The sequence below is a fragment of the Crocuta crocuta genome, unplaced genomic scaffold (assembly GCF_008692635.1).
Source record: "Crocuta crocuta isolate KB4526 unplaced genomic scaffold, BGI_CrCroc_1.0 scaffold154, whole genome shotgun sequence".
NCBI classification, from domain to species: Eukaryota; Metazoa; Chordata; class Mammalia; order Carnivora; family Hyaenidae; genus Crocuta; species Crocuta crocuta.
The window spans coordinates 11,345,739-11,364,602 of record NW_027530545.1 but is presented as its reverse complement, the minus strand read 5'-3'; the positions used below and the strand labels follow the sequence as shown (position 1 = coordinate 11,364,602).

Genomic DNA, 18,864 nt, shown 5'->3' with positions numbered 1-18,864 from the left:
TACTTGGCTCCATGACTATAGATACACATGGATTTTAAGACAGCACAAGGAGGCTTTGCCAGAAAAATTTAAAAGTTCAAGTAGAAAAAATAATCACAGTATCTTTCAGTCATTTGCTGCTTACATTTGTGTTCTTAAAACGCACAACTAAATGCTCTCTGCATACAGATATCACTTGGTAGGCGGGGTGTATCTTATTACTGGGTTATTTTCCAGTACATTTGGCATAGTTAAGGTAAAGTGTATTAACTTTCTCTCAAAATAAAGATGAAAACAGAGTTGTAGCGGCTGTGAATGCGTCAGCCATTGTCAGGAAGTTAAGAGCTGACAGGAGGTCCAAATAATCAACTCTGCCTGGTGCATATACCGTAGTTTTCCCTGGGGATATCTGGTCTAATCCTACAATGTATCTGACTGGCATGAATGTAGAATTACTTTCAATAAAGATTTTATTTCAAGCTTGGATGATTTCCCCAAAAACATCTTGTCACTAAGGCAAAGTATATCATAGAATATCTGATTTTTTCTCCCTACAAGTCAGCTTTTGAGGGGGAAAAATACACATTTCAACTCAAGTACTCAACTCAGGTCAATTCACTGTAAAAAAAATCACATTTTAACATATCTAGACTGATTAAAGATTTGCTATGTTAAAGAAATCAGGGAACTGTCAACGGAAGCTTACCCTAAGTCTGCAAATGAAAAGAATAAGTAACACATTTGCTCGTCTACAATTTGCACTCTCCCTGCAGTAGCCTCCAATAGAAGAGAAGGCAGGACAGATGATTCCACAAGCTAACACCCGACTTCTAGAATATTTGTCTTTTTGCAAGTAAGGAACATTTAAAGGTCACATCTTCCAATAAGTATGAGATTGTTTCCAGGCTATATGAGAAATATGAATGGCTTGGTCATGATCACACTAAAATGATCCTCATTTCTCTATTTATCTTTTCTCCGTCTTTACCCTCTTCTCTTCCTTAGTGATGCCAAATTAAGTCAGTGTGTTCAAGATAAGGGAACAGGACAGTTGCAGTACATTACTCTGCTTTGACTTCACTGAAATGTTTCGTTTAATGCTTGCTTACATGATTTCAGCCTTAGTGTCACTTTGGTTAATTTATGCTCTGTTCATATCATCGTAAAAATATCTTATGTTACCTATAGAGTTTCACCTTTTAGTCCCTAAAAGCACACAAATCACAGTTTAGTTCTAATGGAAGAGGAGTAATTATTTTAATCTTTAATAGTCATAGTACATTATATGTATACAATGTTTTAAATCCAAAATCCCTCTTATCTCTATTATTATATTTTATGACTAACACATAATATTATGATAAGATGTACGTACAAGAATGAAAACTTAGTATGAATGATAGCAGATGAAACTCAAGAGAAGCAGAGAAAGGTCTGGATTTGAGCCTCGACGTTTTGACTTAATTGGCTGTCTGAACTTTAGACAGGTCATTTAGCCAAAAGTTTTTAAACCCCGCTGCACACCTGATTTGCCTGTGATACTTTTTCATCACTTTTCAGAAACTCAGACCTAGGTCTCAACCTTGGAAACTAAATCAGGATCTCTGCAATATCGCTTTTTCAAAACTCTAACCATAGTGGAAAACCAATGAGTCCTAATCTCTCTCTCCTTGTTTATAAACTAACAACTTACAGAAGTAAATGTAATCACATGAAATAAAAATTAACATTTCTATAATCTGCAAAATAGAAAGTACTGTACATGAGGCATGATGGCTTTATCCCAAGTCTGTTGGTTTGTTCCCCTACAACATTACTACAATATTATTGACCATCAACCCTATACTGTACTTCTTGTTTATTTGTAACTAGAAGTTTGTAGGTTTTATCCCAGTTTTGTTGATGATAAAACATGAATTTTGAGTGGAAAGGAATGATTCCTAAAAACAGAGCTAGTCAGAGCTTCACTCAGAACTAGATTTTAGGTCTCCTTTTTGAGAAGCAGTTATCTTTTTTTCTAGAATTTCTCTGAATCCCCAGAGCACATGGCTAAAATCACAGATTGGATTTGACATGGTAATGGTTATCTGTGAACACCAATGGAAGGAGTGAAACAAGATGGGGGAGAAAGAAAAGTTAAGCTATCATGTGGCCCAACAAAGGCTGGCCAACCCACAGGATTCTCGAGTATCTATGGCCCATCAGAGTTGTCAACAGATGGACTAAAATGTCTTGGCCTTTTTACCCTCACTGTGATCAGTCATTGGGCTAACGGCTATCTCTGAGAGTCTCGTGGGGTGAGGCTTTCCTCAGCTGAGGCAAATTTTGGAGGGACTGACCACTGAAGCTCACTGCTGACTAACTTCTGCAGCTGGAACAATAGTCCTTCCTTGAGGAAACACCTGGGCAGCACATCTTATGTTTACCACAGTCCACCCTTTGCACTGTGTAAATCCATTCTTAATGTGTGCTTGGGAGGCAGTTCCCCAGGACTCCAGCAGGCCTTGCTTCCTGAGGGAACCTTTGAAGAGGCAGCTTTAGTAGGATGAACCCAAGGCCTGAAGCTGCAACTAGGTCCAAGCCTATGACTGACACTTGTTGTCTCTCTTCTCCACCGTCCCTTCTCGTTCTCCTCACCCTCAGTTATCACCCCTGCCAGTCATGGTGGCTGCCTCATGCAGCAACTCAGGCTTTCATGCTTGAGGGGCTCAAGCTCTAATCACCATGTCTTCTCGAGCATTGTTGCCCTATCCTTTAACCATCACAACTGAGTGACAAAGAATTTGGAGATCCCGTGTGGATCATGTGGATGTCACACACATTATTCCCTGTCCCTCTTGTATAACAGCACCCCAGCCTCCTCCATTGGATCAGGGTTATTGATCCCTGCCTAGATGGTCACCCTTCTGGCCTGCTGGCTCCTAGTCAGGAAGCCTCGAGTGCTCAGGAGCAGCAGTAGCTGTAAAACAATGACTGCATAGATCATTCTAATACAATGACACAAGATGAATAGCATCCTTCTTGGTGTCCCTTGACTTTGTTCTTGGGGATCCCATATTCTATTACCCATCTTCATAATTCTCTGTGACTCAGGTCCCCTTGGCTGCCCCTGGGCCCTGCTGCTTATTATTGTATCTGCATCTACCTGGCTTCTAGCAATTAAGTCCTACCACCTGGCCTCTGTTATTTCAGTGTTTTATCATCCCCATTGTTATCCAAAAGCCTAGTTCTCTAACGGACATTCCTACAGCCAACTCTGATTTACAAGGTAAAAGCCCTATAATTGCAAACAATGTTTTTGGAGAGTATCAATGGTGCTTAGTAATGGCCCTTCAATCTCATTGATCTTGCATTTACTATCCAAAAACTCCCACCATTATTTTTTAATGCTTAACATGTTACATCAACTACTAGTGTCTTCTTCATGGATGTAACATCCCAATTCACCACCAGTAAGAGTTTTAACAACTGGACTGCTACACTGTGCCAAGACACAACTGCACTTGGCTGCCATCACTACATACTCTTGATTGCCAGCCAGGCAGCAAGTGACCCAGCTCCAAATTCCTATCTTTTGCCGGCTTTCTTGGACCACTTTTAGAACCAATAATCACAGTATGTTCTTTATAGGGAGCTCCTGAAAAAGAGTTCGACTTGCAGGATGTTTACTAGGGATTGGCCTCTGGAAGAGAGAGGGTGAGAGTAGGATTGGTGGGAAGAAGTTCAATCACAATGTGGACCCAACAAAATTTCAGCCAACCCCACAGGGAGCCCTGGAGTCCATGCAGCCCACCGATGCTGTCCCACAATGAGAGGAAATGGCCACATTTATCTCTGTAGTGGGTCAGTCAATGCCTTTGGGTAAGGTAGCTCACTGCAGTTGAAGTAACCCTTGAAGAAGACAACTAAAGTCATCTGCTAACCTCATTTCTCATAGATAGGCAGGGAATCTGAGTGGCCCATTTCTGCATCCAAAACAGCCACCATCATTGTCAAATTGGTAAATATAGGAATGGTCCATAAGCAGCCTGGAAACTAGGAGACCCTTTTATAAAGCCCAGTGTAGGGATTCATCGTGGTCCCTAAAACAATAACACATTTCATCCTGCCCATAGAACTTATTATAACAGGTAATTACAAATGGGTGAGCAGAACAATAGAATCATGAGTTAGTCCGACATCCATATGTACAAGGACATATGCAGAAACTGGCACATTTTATTTCTCTACCACAGTACAGATTATAAATTTATATATGTAAAAGCAAAATAAATAGTTTCTGTCTTTGAGCCAAGCATTATACACATTTTGAAAGGGCTTGTATTTTTACAGATACATCGGGCATTTTACCTAAAATGGAATTTGGTGGTCAGATTTTAGATGGTGTCATTATCTTTAACTTCAACCATCCATAATATAAACTGGATAAAAATTACATTCTATTCTAAGTCCCTTTCTCCAATTTTGTTCAAACTGGGTACATGTTGGAAATTCGTTGTCAATAGTACATAGGAAGGAAAAGCATGCTGTACAATTATAGGCCCCTAACAAGCTATCCAGAAATATTCACTCCTTCATCTCTGCTGCCTTTATGTTCTCATTAGCAGTGAGTAAGAATGAAACTCAGGTGTGCAGGAAATGTAATTAGTGTGCCATTATCAAAACTAATTTCCCTTTCAAGGCTTGTTCTTCTAAATGATTTAGTCAACTCAGAGTGTCTTCTAGACATTTTCCTGGTTCATTTCTAGTTCTGGAGGGGTATGTACAGCCTAAGTACTTTTTTCGGGCCAGGGAGAGCATCCATCTATACAGTATTTCAATAAATATTTATTGAGCATCTAGTATTATGAGCCAAATACTAACCTTGGTCTAGAGATACAGCACTAAACAAAAACAGATGAAATCCTGGTGCTTAAAATGTTTACATTCTTCTGGAAAAAAGATAATAAAACAGAGCAGCAGGGTAGAAAGTTGTCTGGCTCTTACCACCTGTCCAAGCTGATCTTCATTCTCTTTTGGTTTTCTGTCATCATCTCCAACTTCTAGTCCCAGATCTGGGTTTCAGTCACTATTCAGGCAGAACTCTGTGTGGCTGTCTTATGTCACCTTTACCTAGATATACCCTGAAATAATTTCTATCTATTTCCGATATATTGAGCATGAGAAACTCTGGAATCCTGCTTTATCCTTGGGTTTTTTGTAAGAAGAATCTGGGTCTGTCTGGTCTCAGAATCCTCAAACTTTCTAACAGTGTGCATCTTCTGGGAAAGGGACAGGTGGGGCCCAGGACTGGCCCACTTCTGTAGGACTTCATCAAAGTCTCAATCTCTTCTCCCTAACTCTCCTTTTCTCAGTCCAGAGAATCTCTCTCTTGTCTGGTAGCAGGGTAGCCTGGTTCGTCTTCTACTTTCTAATGTGCTGGTAAGGCCATAGTGGCAACTCTGGGTCCTTGGGCATTTAGACTTTTATAACTCAGAGGTACAGTCTTTGGAATTCACATGACCTCTCTTGCAAACGTCCAAAGCATGCTCTCTGCTTCTATGCCTCATCATCCTTTCACTGAGCTCAAATTCTGCTGGCTTAATCTTGGGGAAATGTAAGAAATTCAAGGAAGGGTAGGGAAGAAACCTTAGTTATTATATATCATCCCACCTCATCTCACATGATAGTTTGACTTTCCCAGAATGTCCATTCTTTCATTTTAGTCTGGGAGCCCAAACCACATTTTAAGTGTCATTCAGTTTACCATCTAATAGAAGAATCTTGACCATCCTTAAATACCTTCTGATGGGGAACTCATGGCCTCTCTGTGTCCAGAATATTTAATAACCTTGACAATTGCTCACAGTATTTTTCCAGTACACGTATGGAAACATCAAAAACAAACATTAATAGCAGTGATGTCTATGTGATGGAATTATGACGGATTTTAATTTTCTATTTCAATTTGTCTGCATTTTCCTAAATTTTCTATAATAATAAGTATGAATCTTTTGAAGCAGTCTAGGCTGTTTTCACAACTTAAATTCTGCATGTGGAGGTGAAGTCAGTCTGGGCTAATTCCCGGAACTGGATTTACAAGAGGAAAGATGACTTTTTCTTCCATATCCTGGCTTTCTGCACTCAGTCATCAGGACTTCTCTAACTGTTCTCTTTTCCAAATCCAGCACCTTCCACCCCCACCCTCCACTGCCGAGAAGCGCATCCTTGTGCAGGGCACGTTTCCTTGGTGCTCTCTGGTTGTGCAGTGTCTCTCCTAAAGTGATGTCACTGTACAAAAAAAAAGTGTCTAAAAGTTATTTTTGTTTCCTCAGAAAGTAAAATTAAGCATGGATGATTGAATGATGATATCCAAATTGTAACTCATTCTCCTTTGGCTATTCTGGGATCTTTTAAGCAAGGAGACAATTTTCAAAAACTACTGAAGATTTGATATCGATGTCCTTAGCTGTTCTCCTCACCTATGTGACAAGGAAACTAGAAAGTGGATGAATTCTGACTTTGCATATTGATAGCATTCCTTTTGGTTTTATCTAATATCACAAGGCAAATATTTAAGTTCTATATTTTCTGCTAATATTTTATAATTAGGTGCTTTATTCTGGTTGGCCTAATTAATGCTGATCCATGCACAATCCTCAACGTTATGTATAGAAATGTTTCTGTGATATACTAGTCTTTTTAACTGCCTTGTTGAACAAATTCAGGTAGAGAATAATGATGAATTTACTATGTTTCCTTTCTAAAGATAATCTCAATATGTAATATATTTCCTAGCCTTTCACCCTAAATCATTGTCTTCTGAGGGTGGGGATATGATCAGTAGCTACAGGTAGATTGGCAGTGCTCAGGGGCATAAAAATTAAGTCTTCTTTTACTGTTGACATGGTCAAATGTGGATGGCCAAAACCATGTTAAAACTTGAAAGAAAACACCTAAGGGAAACCATACCTGAAATCCTCAATCTACTCTGCCAATAGTGTATTTCCATTCACAATGAGAAATAAATGCTTTCAAAATTTAGAACACTGTGTCAATCTGGAGAAAAAAATAATCCAGATTAATTTGGTTTTCTTCTAAAAACACCCTTCTCAGTTCGGTAAATATATCCTTAGATTTGAATTAAGTGACTTAAAATATCAAAATATATTACCCAAAACTTCTTGTTGACTCTAATTCACTTCTCTCCCCCAGTCTTGCACAGGCCTCAGGCCTCATCATGAAGAAACCCCTTGATTTCAAACTTAAAATTGCTGGATCTCAATTATTTGTGGAAAGACTATCCATATCCCAGACTAATAAAAATCTGCATCTTAATCTGGGCTCTTCTGTCTCCTACATGGCTTTGGTCAAATTATTCAATCTTTATCAGGCTTATTCTTTTCATCTGAAAATTTTATTTCACATCTGAAAAAGGAAAAAAAAATATGGGAGATATCCCTAATATATATAATGAGGTTAACATGATTTAAATAACAAAATGCTAGTTTAGAATGTATACAGAGATCATCAGCAAAGTAAAATATTCCAGCTGTGTGTGTGTGTGACTATAGAAAGCTGCCCTCAAAATGCAACATCACAAATCAATGGAGAATGAGCAATTCATGCAACCAAATGTTAGGGGAACTAGCTAGCTTTTACAAAAAAATAAATTTAGATTACCATCATATTTCACCCACTAAAATATATTTAAGATGAATTAGAGAGTATGTTGAAAAATAAAATTATTTAAAAACTAGAAGAAAACATTTATGATATTTATCTGATCTCTTTAAATGGGTGAATTTTATAATAAAAACAATGGTAAATGTAAATAAATAAATGAACAGAAGAATGGGGAGAATATAAATACAACAAAAATGATGAAATATTATGCTTCTTAACACATAAAAAATTTACAAATCTATGTATACAAGGATTTTCATTGTCTGTAATAGTAAAGAATTAGAAGCAACGTAAAAGCCAAGCAGCAGGGGAATGGTTAAGTAAATTAAGGTATTTCCATACTATGAAATATAACAACTTTTTAAAAAGGATGAGGTATTTTTATATATACTGACTTGGAAAGATGCCCACAATATACAGTCAAGGAGGGGAAAGCAAATTGTAGCATATTATATTTATTTTATTTTATTTTTTAAGAAAAAATATGTGATAGATGATAGATAGATAGATAGATGATAGATAGATAGATAGATAGATAGATAGATAGATAGAAAGAAAGAAAAACATCCAGAAGGAACATCCATCTGTTAATTATACTTATCATTAAGAAGTTTGACTAGGAAGCAGGAGGTATTTACTTTTTTATTCTAGATACTCCCAATTAGGACATTTTCCCCCAAAGACTATGCATTAGTTTTGTCATACAAGATAAATAAATGGATTAAACTAGCAAGCAAATAAAATTACATGCTCTCAGGGGTGCCTGGGTGGCTTAGTCGGTTAAGTGTCCGACTTTCACTTAGGTCATGATCTCGCGGTTCGTGGGTTCGAGCCCTGCGTCGGGCTCTGTGCTGACTGCCAGCTCAGAGCCTGGAGCCTATTTCGGAGTCTGTGTCTCTCTCTCTCTGTCTCTCCCCTGCTCTCTCTCTCTCTCTCTCTCTCCTAGAAATAAAAATATTTTTAAAAAAATTACATGCTCTCAATAAGAAAGGGAGCACGAGATATTAACAGCTATTCACAGGTTATCCACCACAGGGCTGGTTATTTTTTTTTCTTTAACTTTGCACACATTTCCTAAATTCAAAGAAACCTAAATGCGAAGAACGAGAGACCATTGAAAAATGCCTATCAATTGGCAACTATTTAAAAAAAAAAAAAAAACCCAGATGATAATGATGTTAATAGGACTAGCAGACTCTCCGACATGTTTCCATATTTTGAGAAAAGGAGAGCCATAACTTAATGATCTAGTGTGAGTCCTCAAAGTGTGGTCCAGGGGAAGCAGTATCATCATCCGGGAACTTGGAGGGAATGCAAATTTTCAAGTTTTCGCACTTGGTGAATCGGAAATCCGCAGGTGGTGCTACGTCGTCTGTGACTTAACATGGCTTTCATTTTTTTTTTTAAATGTTTTTATTTATTTCTAGGAGAGAGAGAGAGACACAGCGTGAGGAGGGGAGGGTCAGAGAGAGAGGGAGGCACAGACTGAAACAGGCTCCAGGCTCTGAGCTGGCAGTCAGCACAGAGCCTGACGCGGGGCTCGAACCCATGAACCGCGAGATCATGACCTAAGCGAAAGTCGGACGCTTAACCGACTGAGCCACCCAGGCGCCCCCATGGCTTTCAAACTAATCTCACGAATGGTCAAGTTTGAGAACCATTGATCTAGTCACTAAATACTAGTATTTCACTGTAAGGCAGCGTTTCTCAACAGCAGCACTACTGACATCTTAGGCTGGATAATTTTGTGTGACGAAAGGCTGTCCTGTGCACTGTGGGACGTTTAGCAACATCCTTTGTCTCTACCCACACACTGCCAGTAGCAACCTCCCACCCAGTCACGACGGTCAAAAATGTCTCCAACATTGCCAAATGTCTCCTAGGGTAGGGGTGGGGGCCAAAATTGCCCCTGGTTGGGAACCATTGCCCAAAGAAATACTCCAAAGTGTGGAGGAGGAATACATGGAAAGATGTTTTTACATATCAATTTCACTTATACTATGAAGTTATAGGGTTTAGGGTACAAGCCATTCTGTCCCATCTAAGGCAATGAAATAATAGGTATTACATAGGGAAGACATGAAGATTGCTCATGATCAAAGTGAAAAATGTACACAAATTACATAAAATGTATTTTCTCAAATACAAATGAAGATAAATTATTTATAGTTCATATCACCTAAATACTGGCAGTGTCATTCTTCTGCTCAAGAAAGAATGGATTCCCACATTCTTGTCATTAGATCCTAAACTTTTACCAAGGTCGGTGAGACCTGCCACAGCATCTCCTACCTCATTTGCCTCACTCTCCAGTCTTCAGCCACACTATCCCTTTCCCTATTTCTAGAACCACCAAGCACAACCTCACCACTGGGGCTTTCTACCTCCTCTTCCCTGCCTGGGGTTTTCCCTTTCCCCGTATGTGCAACTAACCAAGTCTCTGTTTCCTGTCGCTTTCTTCAAGAGGGTTCCCTGAGTACCTGGTCTGTTACAGGTGGCATTTCCCACTACACTCCGCTGGCTCCGTAGAACTACCTGAGAGCTACATTATATGCAGGCAGGCAGACTCCACCCATACTAAGTAAACAAGAATCTCTAGAGGTGGATTCCGGACGATGAGGATTTAAAAAGGTTCCCAGGATCGGTGGAAGAACTACCACTTTTCAGTTTCTCTTGTACTTCAGTGTCTAAAATCACATTATATATTAATTGATATATTATGTTGTCTGGTTCTCCCATTAGATTATAGGCTTCCTATGGGCAGGGATTTGTCTGTTTTACTCATTGTACTCTCCCTGACATCCAAAATAGTATTCAACACCTAGCAGACACTCAATAAATTTTTATGAATGAATAATAGTAACATTGAGTTACTGTTCATGGTTACTGGTGGGCTTTTTTCTTTATTATACTTTCTAAAAATTTTCAAGTTCTAATAGAATGTTACTTCAAATTAGAAAAAATAAATTAAAGCTGATTTTTAAATCTGCCTTTAGAAATTGTGATATATTTGAAGCCCAATGATTAGCACACAATAGATATTAAACAAATAGTAATTACTGTTAGTGTTCCTTTTTGATACCTATTATATAGGGGCTTTGGCTATAATATCCATTTTATCTTTGGTGGTGTTACCTTATAGAATATATATTCCCCTAGCAATAAGTCATTTTGAAACCCATGGCTATTCATGTTTTTAACTTTATCATGTCCTTCTATCTTATTTGATATTCTGAATATTTCTTTAAAGATGCTTTATACTCTCCCTATAATGTCTCAATAAGCTGTGAATATTCAACTACCATATAAAGCTCCTTTTCCACAATGTGCTTGGAAAGAATTACATGCACATGGTTATAAAGATTATTTAAAAGTAAAAATGTCAAAAAAAATAGCCATGATTCCCATTTAGAAGGATAGTTGTTAACTTGCTTTGGAAAATAATAATACTTAAGTGCAAAATTGAACACTTTATAATTAGTTTAAACAAATTGATTTATAACTTATATTAAAAACAGTTGAATTACTGAAGGCGCCTGGGTGGCTCAGTTGGTTTAGTGTCCGACTTCGGCTCAGGTCATGATCTTGCAGTTCTCAAGTTTGAGCCTCAGGTTAGGCTCTGTGCTGACAGCTCAGAGCCTGGAGCCTGCTTCAGATTCTGTGTCTCCCTCTCTCTCTGCTCCTCCCCCACTCACACACACACACTCTCTCTCTTTCTCTCTCTCTCTCTCTCAAACTTAAACATTAAAAAAAAATTTTTTTAAATAGCTATATTACCAGTGAATGACCACCTCAACACACATTAGTGTTAAATACAAAAAACATTTGTGAAAGTTCTGCTTTTATAAGGGAGAAAGTTGAAATCCTGCTTTGTCCCCAATCTTACTGGAAGGAAGGAAGGAAGGAAGGAAGGAAGGAAGGAAGGAAAGAAGCCAATGTAAACAGCATAGTTTGTGCAAATTGAGGGTAGCAAGCTATGGTTAGCAAGGATCCCCCCAAAATAGTTGTAGCACATAGGAAACAGAAGTCAAGCACATTGAAAATTTATTCTATTTTTAACAGCTTCTCTTTCCTTAAGTGGTCAAAGAGTCAAAGTCAAAAGTAACACCTCATATACAATGGATAAGCTGTATTTTGTGAGGTAGGTCTGACCTGATGGCAAGATTTACCACTGCAGTTTCCCCATTCAAGTTAAGCCATCCTAAAGTTATGTGTGTTGGAAAATAATAGCATTCCGGAGATAGGGAAGCGAACACTTCTAGTCCACCTCCAATAACTCGAGAGCTGTCCTGCAGGCAGTTTTGTGGCTTTCAACTTCCTTCGCAAGTCACTATGGTAACAGCAAAGCACAGAGTTAAAAGAAAGTTTACATCTGTATATTTGTTGGGAACTGGACTATTATTAAATGCTTTGGTCTTCTTAATTCAGCATTAATTTTGAGTTTTATAGGAAAGCTCTCTTTCAGTTGGAGTCATTTGGTAGTGATTTAAAGCAACTAAGAAATTTCTTTGGGTTAGCAATTCAGCTCACTTTTGGGGAAAAAAAAAGTTACCCAGCAGAAGGCTGCAAGGATTTTTTTGTCTGAGGTCCAACATCTGTAGCCCTGGATCATAGATTATTTCTAAAATAATCTTAAATTGATGGATCATTGCTCCTTCCATTTGGACCCGACAAAAAGCAGCCCTGGCATTTCCTCTTCTTTCTGTGCTGTAAACTGTATATCATGTTTTCAGCTCTTGCCAGAAAAATGAATTCTTACCCATTTCAAGATTTTATAAACTTGAATTTTATTTAACAGTATTAGAATTGCTTTTACAGTGAATGTATATCAAGCGATATTTCATGAACAAATTTTAAAAATCATAATTATTTTTGTCAGGTTATTTTAAACTAAGCAATATTAATAAATAGCCATTTTCAAAAGAGTGGAGTTTGGGGTCTTTTTCCTATTAGTCAAACGTTCCCAGTCACTAGACGTTGAGCTCTTCATGTTGCTTAGAATCTTTGCTGTAAGCATTTCTGGAAATAAATTAATGGTGAGTAAACAACCATGTAGAGGAATTCCCAAATATTGTTATAAGATCTGAATGTTTTTGCACCTCCTTGCCCATCCATCAATTCACTGTACATTAATCTTTCAACCATGTCTTTGGCCTCACCTTTCTCATTCCGATGTGTTCTTTTGCCTTTTAGTCTTTGTTTTGCCACTGAAGGGAGATTTCTTTCATTTCTTTGTTGAAAACAGGTTAAATTGTAGCTCAAAATTTACAACACTGTCATGGAGTTTAAGGCCTAATGAAATCTAAGCCCTGCCAGAGGGGTGGAACTTTCCAGAAATGACCGCAATCTGACCTCTTCGGGTTAGCTTCCAAAACCAGGTGGCATAGGAGGGTAAAATCCCTAAGACTTTCAAACCTACATAGTAGGTCTTTGGCAAAATCAGCCAGAACGGCATTTCCTAACCCGTGCTCCTCAGGAAAGGGAATCTTGACATCCAACACAGTTAAGGAAGACATGAGTCAAACAAAGAGGAGCAGGGATATTTTTTTTTTCCTGCAGGACTTTTCAGAGCTTTTATTCTGCTATTGTGTAACATGAATTTCCAAGAAAATAAATGGCATACAACTTCTCCAAAACTTATCTTACTTTGGCATGCTGTTTTTGTAAATCACATCGCAGAAAGGGGGTTTTGCAGAACTCACCTCAGTGAAAGGTATCATCAGACCCATAGTAAAAAATCTACATGGTTTCTGAGTCAGAGCCTCCTTTCCAAATATATGACTCAACTCATTTTAAGCTACTGGAAGTATAACTTAATTGTTTTTGAGAGTTTTCTGCCTTTGGATTTTTTTTTTTCCATGAATGACTTTTGTTTCTTTCAATAGTCTATGTTTCTCCTCTACATGTGTTTACTGTTGAAGTTTTTAGATAAAATAGCACTTGCAATATGCAGCTGGTCCTCACAGTGGGAGTGGAAATTTTGGTATCCATCGATTTGAGGTACAAACAGAACAAAACAAACAAACAAAAAACCTATGAGATCTAAATAATTTTTCAAAATAATATTCTAGCGATACTTTGAAATTCTGGTTGATTCCCTATGTGGTCCTAAATCAACCACTTAACTATTTAACAGTTTATTGAGATAGAGAGCAGTTAAGTTTGCATTTGAAAAAGGAAGTTTATAACGACCTTAATACATTTTCCAAGACATCCCCAATTTTGGGACTTCTTTGATAGAAATGTCTATTCACTATTAGAAAGGAATCTAATCCAGTTTAAACATTGATATGAAATGTATTTGCCTACCTACATGAATCATATAATTTAATAGATGGTGACTTCTACCCCAAATTGGTACTCATTTTCAGTATCTTTTCTAACCAAAAAGTTTGATTTCTCCACACACCAACTACTGGTTGGTTGATACTCAGAAAAAAAAATTGCCAATGAAATATACATAAACACACACACACACACACACACACACAAGCACACATTCTGTAACACTGAATAAGAAAGATGGGTGTATTCTATTTAATACACATCCGCATTATCTTATTAACTTTCTTTCTTAACTACATTTGATTTTTCTTAAAGTTACTCCAAGTAACTTGATTTTCCAAAATTAGTAGAAAACTCCAAGCTGTTAAGGAAATTTAACCTGCAGTAATGCAAATGTAACAAGAATACAAAGCGATGTGTTGTTTAGTAAAATCTACTGATAACAAGATTATTTTAAAGCTAAAGCACTCATATGCTAAAGCTGGTTCTATTAAAATCAAACAGTATGCAGAGTGTGCAGAGAAATGGATGGAAAGGATACAAGTTTGAGATGGAATGAATGCTCCACATTGACACATGCATAAAAGCACAAAATGAACATTTGTCCACAGGAAATTTAGGAAACTGATGCATTGGCAGAAATCCCTTACAAGAATCCTCTTGCATAACCCACTGGCTAAGATAGAGAAATCTTTCCTCTAGGTGGGTTCGGACATGGAGGGCTAGCCTCCTACTCTCCATCCTTTTTAAACTCAGTCTTGGTTTCCTCCTCTAGATTTTGCCCTACTCTGGATTCAAAGACCAGGCCTTTGGCTGAGCAGGAAAAATATGAAGAACTCAGGGAAAATTGAAAACTAGTCTAGCCCCATTTTATCCTTCTTTCTTCCCCCTCATGGCCCATGTCCTACATGCTATAACTTTCTAGTATGCCCTGGAAAGCTGGGCCACCCTCCTACACACACACACAGGTTTCTCCAGACACTATAGGCCTCTTCCAGGATACTCTTGAACCCTCCTGACAGCTCCGACCACCCTCTCCAATAGTGAGCTCTTGGATTCCCTTGATTGCTAGCCTCCTCTTTGTAAGTTTGATGTAATTCTGTCTCCCGACTATCCCAAATTTCACTGTTCCTCTACCAATTAAAATCATAGCTATTATTGAATAGGAAAATACATCTTCAATCCTCAAGTCAATCTTCCCATCGTCACTTTCCCCTTCCAGTCTTCCTGGACTCCAGTCCTAATTTTCTTCTTCCTTGTTGGTCAAGATGCCTTATATCAGTGATTTGACCTCACACTGTCAATACTTTCTTGCTTCTTTTCTACTGTATCCATGCCCTATTACCTCTGAGCCCTGTTCTCTGCTAGAAAAATCTTATCAACTTATAGCTATAGATAAATTTGTTAAGGCAACTTTTGCCTAATTTGTACTCACTTGATTAGTTATGTTTGTTTCCATATTTGCCTTTGATGAGTTTTTTTTAATTGTGATAGAGTCAATGAAAGAGTATCACAAAAAGGTGTTACTCTAAAATCAAAAGAGAAAAGTCTGTTTAAATACATGTTTTAAAATGAAGCAAAGGCTAATTCACTGCATTCATTCCCCACTCCAGGTTAGGAGAATGCTTAAATCTTTCCACAGACTTTTGGTAAATGCAGTTACAAAGTGGCATAGTTTCTTATGTTCCAAAGGAAACTTTAAACTTGAAGGCTCTGATAACTCACGGACACTCTAAAATATGAGAACACTTTCCAGGAGGTAGCCAAGTCAGTGCTGCTCACAGGTATACATGCTCTCCATTGAAAGCAGGAAAAAAAAGGTGAAAATGGGAGGCAGAATACCTTTAATATTCAGTCGAAATTTGAGAGCCATTTTGCCCACAATAAATCTGTTAGAATCAGGCTGTCAATCACAATTCTGCGGTGCGGAATACAAATTCAGACCTTTCATGGAAGGATCTTATAATGTTATGGGAGATGGCAGAATGACAAGCTGGCCCAGTAATTAAAGATAGGAGTTATAACACACACCATGCTAATGCTTCCCAAGGCATTGGAACCAAACTGCATGGGTCTGAAACTCAGTTCTGTATGACATCAGGCACTAGACCTCTCTCAGTCTCATTGTTTTCATGTGTACAATGGGCTCAGTCATAGAAGCCAACTAATAGAATTGTTATGAGGATTAAATGAGATGATAATACAATTATTTAGAACAATACTTGATTTTGTTTATATTGAGCAAGTCAAGGGCATTTTGCTGGCCATGCACGCGTGCTGTGGGGAGTCATAAATCAGTGGTGTTGGTCCTTCTCAGTCTCATTCAGGAGAGAGAAGGCATGGTTTTTTGGTCACAGAACTGGTACTTCAGCAATCTGAGTCTAGGAAAAGATAGGTAAACCAAGGCTTCCTGCCTCCCTTGATAGAGGACCAAACAAAAGATACTCTAAAGTCCAGCATTTCAGTGTTCGACAGAGAGCTCTGAGATGGAGACCTGACTGCCTTGTGATAAAGTTCCTTTGCCTCACTTTCTTCTCTACACTCATATTTCCCTTGGGTCAAGGTGTCTGGTAGAGTGCAGAGTTTAGTATTTCTTAGTACTCTGTCCTTCCATATGCTATCCCTATTTCCTTAACATTGCTAAAACCTCAACCTTTCTAACTGTAATATAAAATGAAGTAGGCTCCAATGGTAAGAATTAAGTCTCAATATATAGGATGGGCTTTATTTTCCTTTTAAGAGTCCTGTGTTGAAGCAGGCAAGGTGTAACCATTAATAAAACCACATCCTAATGTTTCATGGGTATTCCAGCTCCCCATACAGTCCTCACACAAGCAAACATTTCTTCGATTCCAGTGGGACTCTTTCCTTGTACAAATGCTACAGGATTCTGTATTTTATGGAAGTGTAAGCTAAATTGGATGTCTAAAAAGAATGGTGACACTTAGAATTTTGCCATACACCTAAATGTCTCAGAACCTACCTTCTCTACAAATCATATTCCAGTCAGCATTTGTCAGAAACACTTTTCTTACTCCAATCACTAAAATCTTATTATTTTTTTGGTCTATGTCTACTTCCCATCATCAACTGTGCATATATTGTTTTATTTATTGTGCTTCAGTTCTTATATATTTTAGGTGTTTCCTCCATTGACTATAAACTTTTCAAAAAAATGTTTAACGTTTATTTATTTTTGAGAGAGAGAGAGACAGACAGAGTGTGAACAGGGGAGGGGCAGAGAGGGAGACACAGAATCTAAAGCAGGCTCCAGGTTCTGAGCTGTCACCGCAGAGCTCAACATGGGGCTCAAACTCACAAACCACGAGATCATGACCTGAGCTGAAGTCAGGTGCTTAACCGACTGAGCTACCCAGCTGCCCCGACTATAAACATTTCGAAGGCTGACTCTTGTTAATGCTCCACAGAAACGTTTGCTGTTTACTTATTCATGCTACATTTACTGAGCACTTACAATGTCCAGTACTATGGGGATAAAAAGTTGTACAAGGCAATGAATCCTTCTCTCCAAAGTCATAGGTCCTATTTTCATACAATAAAACATAAAGAGCAGAAGACTAAAGAATGTTACAGTAGTTGCCGCTTCTGTAGAACTAGAAAAATGTTTTGCCTGCATTGCATTCTCTGTTTTGCCAAAGCCAATCATTGCCCTTTCTTTAAACTGAAATTTAAAAAAAAAAAAAAGCACTCAAAAACACAGAATTTTATAAATCAAAAGTAACCACAATTTCACTTCAAACTCATGGAATCTTCTTTCTTTCTCTTCCCCCTCCAGGATAGTGGCCAAAGCCTCCAAGAACCTCATGTCCACGCAAAGCCTGGGGATTGTATTTGGACCCACCCTTCTGCGAGCTGAAGATGAGGTGGGGAACATGGCGGTACATATGGTATACCAAAACCAGATAGCGGAGCTCATGCTGAGTGAGTACAATAAGATCTTCGGCTCAGAGGAAGACTGACAGACAAGACAAGTTACTGAATATGTTCACATCTGTCTCGATGCCTAATATTTTTACATTTCTGTAAACATATTTCTGAAATATTTTTTTCCTTTCAAGTGACAGATGCCTCGTTTTGTGAAAACCTAATGATAATTTTGTGTTTAAGTTCCAAACATTTGAATAAAATAGTTGACAATATTTGCCTATATGTGTTCTACATTAACCCCTTCATTCCTGTCCCTTCTAGCGCTTCGAGGCATTCATTATGCATGCTCCACACTGTTAAAAATGTGTGGAGCACAGCACATATCCAAAAAGCAGTTTTAAAGCTGCTCCCAAGCATCGGGTGTATAACTGTGTGAGTGTGAGTGTTGTCAGCATGGGTATTTGTGCACCCAGGTGAGCCTTCTCACTAACCTGGCTGCCTCAGGAATGTTCTCATACTCCTACTTGTACATGAGAGGAACCAACAGAGGAAAGAAGCCAGAAATTAATAATTTTTGAATGAACAAAGAAGATTAGGTTTTCCACTAAAATAGATATATCTCATCTCTCAGGAACATTTCCCGCATGTGCAAATATAAAATATAGCCCAGCTATCCTCAACGCTAGATGGTGAAATTTACAAACACAACATGTTGAATGGCAATGTTTTCGAAGAAAAATGATAGTTCAAAACATTTGTCATTGGAGATTTTATGCCCCCCCCCCCCACACACACACAGAGTATTTGCAGTCCCATAAACATACTGTCTTATAAGTGAGAAGCAAAATTAGGGCCCTGGAATTTTGATCTTTATATTATACAGGAATTGCACGACCACTCATTTTTAATGTTAGCATCCATTTTGAATCTTCATCAAACTGTATATCTTCCTTTGCCCTGGCTATGTCATTTTATGTAGAATTTTTATTACGCTTCTGAGGATGCTTTATTGGTGAATTACATTAGATCCATCTAGAAAGAACTTTT

The 18,864-nt window shown here is 38.1% G+C and overlaps 1 protein-coding gene across 1 annotated transcript in view; it reads left to right on the top strand.

Annotated features, from left to right (window-relative positions):
* The window catches only part of ARHGAP15 (Rho GTPase activating protein 15), a 623,791-nt gene extending 605,702 nt beyond the window's left edge, over positions 1-18,089 (top strand). Inside the window, exon 14 of the mRNA XM_077767808.1 lies at positions 17,726-18,089. Within this exon, the coding sequence (XP_077623934.1) occupies positions 17,726-17,909 (184 nt within the window). The 3' untranslated portion in view covers positions 17,910-18,089. The remainder of the gene's footprint in view (positions 1-17,725) is intronic.
* Positions 18,090-18,864: the final 775 nt, after the last annotated feature.